This window comes from Montipora foliosa, chromosome 9 (assembly GCF_036669935.1).
Source record: "Montipora foliosa isolate CH-2021 chromosome 9, ASM3666993v2, whole genome shotgun sequence".
Lineage (NCBI taxonomy): Eukaryota > Metazoa > Cnidaria > Anthozoa > Scleractinia > Acroporidae > Montipora > Montipora foliosa.
In genome coordinates, this window is record NC_090877.1 from 6,779,153 (window position 1) to 6,785,371 (window position 6,219).

Below are 6,219 nucleotides of genomic sequence, written 5' to 3' on the forward strand. Positions count from 1 at the left end.
ACTAGTTTTCCGAGGGACCAAACATTAAGTGCTTTATTATATATTTAGACCTTTCCTTCAACAACTGCGGAATTGTATCCTGGTCGGGGTACATTTGAATTTGATCAGGGGCACGTGACCAAGAATCAACCAATTAAACTGCTCGTTTTGTTGAGTGAAAGTCTAGGTATGTAACAATGTCCGTTCTTTTTTCCTCTTTACTTATTTTCCCGTTATCAGGAACTTAAAAGACAAGCCGCCGTGGCAATCGGATTCTTCAACAGGTCAGGACTGCAAATACACAAGAAGAGTGAATTAGATAAGAGTGTTGTTATGGCTGAGTTGGCTCCCCAGCACTGTCACAAATGAGTGTATTTTTAGAATACCCGTTCCCGCCCTTCACGCGTGACATGGCTTCTCCTGATTGGTTAAAGTGGAGACCCTTTGTTTGTTTTCGTGGGTTAAGTGTATCTAAAAATAAGTCCATTTGTGACTGTGCCGGGAAAAGATAGCCTGTGTACATCCGCCTCCTCCCCTGGCAAACAAATAGATTTTTTGCCAGGGAAGGAGGCGGACGTACACAGGCTAGGAAAAGACCACAAATTGATAAAGAAACACTCTTATTTAATCCTCTCAGTTCACTCTTAAACTACACTATTGATGTTTGACAGTGCAATGCGCCCGTGAGAAGGATCAAAAGCAAGTTTCTTGGCAACGGGCAAAAAGACAAGTGAAAAATTAAGAGTCCAAAGCAGGAGCATCCGACGGATGTTAAGGACGGTGCCTACTGGTGTTCTTGCGCATACGTTCTGCGTATCTCAAGATACTGGGGTTTCCTATTGGTGGTGCTTACTAATACAGGGGTATTTTTTCGCGGTTTAAAACTATGCGGAGAAAGCAGAACTTAGCAAGTGCTCTTGGTATCCTAAAAGAAAATTGGGGGTAACCACGCATTTTTCAGAGATAATTGAGCTTCAGTTTGGAAAAGAACGCCATACATTGCGTTGTACTTTAAAGCCTTTTACAAATATTTTTGATTAATTATCCTTGAAAAATGCGTGGTTACCCCCAATTTTCTTTTTAGATTTCAATAACACTTGTTAAGATCTGCTTTTCCCGCATAGTCAGTAAACCGCGCAAAAATACCTTTGAATTAGTAGGCACCGTCCTTAAGGAGGTCGTATGTTCGTACCCTGCTAAGGACTGACTTTTTCGTTTTCTTTTTGCCTGTTGCCAAGCAACAAGCCCATCGGATCAGGAATATTCGTTATCTTATTTTTTTTTAAAGAATCTTTGTTTACATATAGTGGACAGGAGAACTACTTCAAGTACAAAGTAAAGGTCAATGTGGATTGAAACCATAGCGGATGAAAGAAAAAAATAAAACAGTTTTAGTGGGTACTTACGCGATAGTTTAGTCCGAAAGAAAATACGTTGATGGAAGACTTTTGGTCCAATATTGATGAAGAAATCACAAGGTTTCATAACAGTTTATTAGCGCGTGGACAGAGCTGAATACCTACATTGATAAAAAGATCACAGTGTAAGAAAAGAGGAGGGTGCGGTGCTGGAAAGTCCTTTAGTAACTTTGACTTTTTTTTTTGTGTTTCAAGGTTGCTTTGCCACGCAGACTTGTCCCAAGCTCAGTTAGCAACTCTGGCCCTGAATCTATGGAACCTCGCGCAGAAACATGGCTATGGAAATACTAAATACACTGTAAGTAACGGAAAATTTGTCACGGAAAAAAAAGGCGTCGATTATGAAAGTCGTGGTAAGAAGTCTAGCCTGCGCAGCCGTCCCCGCGTCACTGTAGAGGTCCTAGGTGATTTCCCCTCATTCTATCCGCACGAAGGTGGGATCTGCCCGCAGCAAGGGTGGGGGAAAATACTCTTCAGCGCACTTTGTATGAACAGGAGTGCTTGCTAGACTGCAAAAGCACTAACGTGTTCCATAATTCACGTTAGGAAACATGGAATTTTCAAGCTTTAGGAAACAAAAGAATCCCTGCGCTCTGAAGGCGAGTTAGCCTGTGAGAGCATCCGGTCTCGGCGGGTGAAACAAGAGCCGAAAAAAACGGGTCCTCTCGCGGGCTACATGCGAGCAAATGGGACAAATGAGTTGTGCCATTTTCTATGGGTAAAGCTCTTTTTCCAGTGGGAAAACTAATGAAACGGTTAACGTAGCCTAAGTGTAGCCTTACCTTCCCCCCGAAAGAAAAACGACGGGGGGAGGTTACGGCTACACGTAGGCTACGCTTAACGTGTATTGTAACCAATAGCAAAAAGGTATACTTGGAAGCTCTTCCTTTTTTCCTCAAAAAAACTTCCGTTGAATTCAACCTCAGAAATTTTCATCTCGCGATAACTGTCAAGTTTAATTAAGCAAATGTTTAAAATGAACGGACACTGTTTTAAGTCATGTTTAAATTATGAATTGAATTGTTATGTTTGATTGACAGCTGCGCACATTCGAGTACGTGAGACAGAAAGGGGAGTTTGGAAACAAGGAATTAGCTGCGATGGCCATGAAAATGAACCTGCAGACCAGAACGTGATTACGTCTTGTACAACTGCAGGAAAAAAAAAGATTATAATGACGTCCGCAAGCGCGTTGATTTTAGCTCTACTAACTCTCTTCCATAATCCATAACGATTTGTTTGTCAGTAGCCTCTTGGAAGGGACTTTAACAGAAGTAAAGAAGACTAAGCAATTTCTGTTTGGCTTTATGAATTTTCTTAGAAAAGGATTACATGAAATATATTGTAAAATGAAACTGTTATTGCTCGAAGTCTTGAGGCAACCTGGGGTAGCAATCCGCGGGTTGTACTAAAGACAGAATTTGACCGGTAAATAACATTTTTATATTCTTGCGGCTTTAACTCAACTGAAGCAATCCGATTAATTCTTCATAAACATACACAAAGCAAGACGTTTTTCTTTTCAAGAGTGAAACATACGGTAGGAATACTTTTTGAGGTAATAAAACAAAAAAGAATATTGAACAATCCAAGGAAGTGATCTTCAACCTCGTTCCCAGGGTCTCTCTTCTCTGCCTTCCTTGTCGATCTCGACACTGTTATTACGATAATCATATAGTATCAACCGGCTTTGAATACACGATTATCATTATTTCATGACAATAACAGTTGGATAGGAATTCTGGGAATTGAACAATTTTCTTTTAAAATTCAACCCAGATATCCGAACTCGGGACTCGAACCAACGATTATTAGGTTATTTGTCACTGCTCCTAACCGCTATACCACCGAGTCGCCGCTTGCTTCGACAAAATTTTTAAACACAGTAATCTAATTTATTTGTCGGAAGACCAGGCTGCAAACGTGCGCTAACACTCGCTAACAAATTATTTTACACAACTAACGAGAAAGGGCAGGCCACACTTAAAACAAAGCTAACCATTTTGAAATCAGCGCTTAGGCTCAATCATTGAATTATAGTGATCCTAGTCTAGATGCCAGGCAAAAAGTATTAGGCCTGGTTTTCACAAGCGACGCCAACATAAGCACAACAAACACATGCATGCGCATTTACTTGCTGTTCATTAGTGTCTATTATTCCAACAAAAGGCTCTAATGAACAACAAGCTACTGAGTTTGCGTATGCTTGATGTGCTTATGCTTTCGTCCCTAGTGAACACCAGGCTTTAAAGAAACTTTGTAACTTGTTCATCGTGATCTAGTAAATAGAAGCTGTTCCTATAAACCGAAACTCCGTGTTCAAATCCTGTCCGGCGACTACTTTCCTTTTTTCTTTTTATGTGCTACCACAAGTCCTGAGACTTAGACCAGTGTATATGACATGTTATTATATGGTTATCGTAATTCCACTCTTGAGAAAATGTGGGTCGTTGAGAGCAAAGAGAGACCCTGGGAACGAGGTTGAGTGATCTTTTGGCACGCGGTGATTTCCTCCCGGATTCGCGAGCAAGATAGAAAACTTCTACCCTCTTCAGGAATTAACCAGATTGCAGAATTTTTGTGCTCTAAGCGAAAACACCAAAGAAACGTTTTTTGTTTTCAATTAGAAAGAGTTACATGTTCAATCAATAGGCTTGAAGTACCAGTACCAGTGCGCCCGAAAACCTCCAAACCCGCTGCTCGTGCTCAAAACAACAGTCGTACTGGTCCTCCAATCGCCAATGATTAAAACTGAAAACGTATCTTCTAGAATCTCGGCTATCGCTTGCATTCGTGTACCAGTACAAATGGTTGTTCTTTTGTATTGTCATAACAGCTAATTGTTGTAATTTAGAATTTGATACCTTTTCTAGTACAGGTTTCCTCTATGGCTGGATTAGTATGTGGGTTGGGTCGCGCGATTCAACTGAAGAATATTTTATGGGAAAATTGTTAAAATAAACGTTATATTCTTTTAGTAAAAATTAAAAAAATTGTCAATAAGCTAAGCGAAAACAACTCCTAATCCCATTGGGATGTCCTGTCTCTGTCAATAGTAGAGTAAAGCAAGGCTGTGTCCTATATGCGCGGCTTCTTTCTCTTTTGCTGTCTTGCGCCATTCATGCTTAAGAAGATGGAGTGTTCCTTCACACGAGCCAAGATGAAAGTCAGCCCATCTCTTTCTCCGAGAGGTGCACTTAACGGAAGACGCCACCATGGCTTGCCACACACAAGGACGTCGATGCCTGCAAAGACTTAGGTCTTACCATCAGCATAACGATAACAAACGTTACGAGACAGGATGTGCTACGCATCTCTTTGGGGAACCACACCCTTGAAGGGGTTGAAGTCTTCACTTACCTTAGCTCTAAAATCTTCAGCATATGACTGTCAGGAACGTCAATTCAACATCCTCAGTATGTGGTGCATCTCTTGTTTCTTGGGAGGACAGCCCCGCACGACGACGGCTATGAAAACGTTCTTCAAAGATGTAACTTTTGGTCATTGAAATAATTTCTTGATTATTCCAAGTCGTGCGGCTTGGAAAGCGAGTATCAACTTTCCAGGAATAAAATTGGAATGAAAGGCATGTATGTTTGGATTGTTGTTGTTGTTCGCCTGTCTTTTATCATTATATTTGTGCCTCCCTGAATAGGCACAAATATAATTTGTGCCTCCCTGAATAGGCGCGGTGGCCTCATGGTTAGTGTGCTCGACACCGGATCGAGACATTGTGTTGTGTTCTTAGGCAAGACACTTTACTCTCGCGGTGCCGCACTCCACCCAGGTGTATAAATGGGTACCGGCGAATTTAATGCTGGGGGTAACCCTGCGATGGACTAGCATCCCATCCAGGGGGGACTATAAATACTCCTAGTCGCTTCATGCTACAGAAACCGGAGATAAGCGCCGGCCTGATGAGCCTTCTGGCTCGAAAGCAGAGACTTTACCTCCCTGAATATACTTTTTCCCTTTAGACATAAAATTATTCATTCTGCCTCCTAGCTAGATTATCTTCTTAATTATTTTCTAGGGGGCATTGTACCTTTCTTAAGTCTATTACTTATTTCATGTACCTCTATTTACGTGTGGTACAAATAAACTATTTTGTTGTTGTTGGGTTTAGGTTAGGGTTAGGGTTAGGGTTAGAAAATTGGAATGAAAGGCATGTATGTTTGGATTGTTGTTGTTGTTCGCCTGTCTTTTATCATTATATTTGTGCCTCCCTGAATAGGCACAAATATAATTTGTGCCTCCCTGAATAGGCGCGGTGGCCTCATGGTTAGTGTGCTCGACACCGGATCGAGACATTGTGTTGTGTTCTTAGGCAAGACACTTTACTCTCGCGGTGCCGCACTCCACCCAGGTGTATAAATGGGTACCGGCGAATTTAATGCTGGGGGTAACCCTGCGATGGACTAGCATCCCATCCAGGGGGGACTATAAATACTCCTAGTCGCTTCATGCTACAGAAACCGGAGATAAGCGCCGGCCTGATGAGCCTTCTGGCTCGAAAGCAGAGACTTTACCTCCCTGAATATACTTTTTCCCTTTAGACATAAAATTATTCATTCTGCCTCCTAGCTAGATTATCTTCTTAATTATTTTCTAGGGGGCATTGTACCTTTCTTAAGTCTATTACTTATTTCATGTACCTCTATTTACGTGTGGTACAAATAAACTATTTTGTTGTTGTTGTTGTTGTTGAAAATTGACAATATTTGATTTGGTGAGAACGTTAAGCAAATGTACCAAAAATGTAAAAAGCACGTGCGGTGCGTGCAGAGCCCTTATTTTTTTGTTAATTAAGGCCCAGTTCACA

General features: G+C 41.3%; 1 protein-coding gene across 1 annotated transcript in view; it reads left to right on the top strand.

The window, feature by feature from the left end:
• Positions 1-2,577, top strand: part of LOC137969694 (VPS35 endosomal protein-sorting factor-like) — a 27,897-nt gene extending 25,320 nt beyond the window's left edge. The window contains exons 36-38 of the mRNA XM_068816028.1: positions 220-263; positions 1,593-1,695; positions 2,438-2,577. Coding sequence (XP_068672129.1) covers positions 220-263; positions 1,593-1,695; positions 2,438-2,533 — 243 coding nt within the window. The 3' untranslated portion in view covers positions 2,534-2,577. The remainder of the gene's footprint in view (positions 1-219; positions 264-1,592; positions 1,696-2,437) is intronic.
• The last annotated feature ends 3,642 nt before the right edge of the window (positions 2,578-6,219 follow it).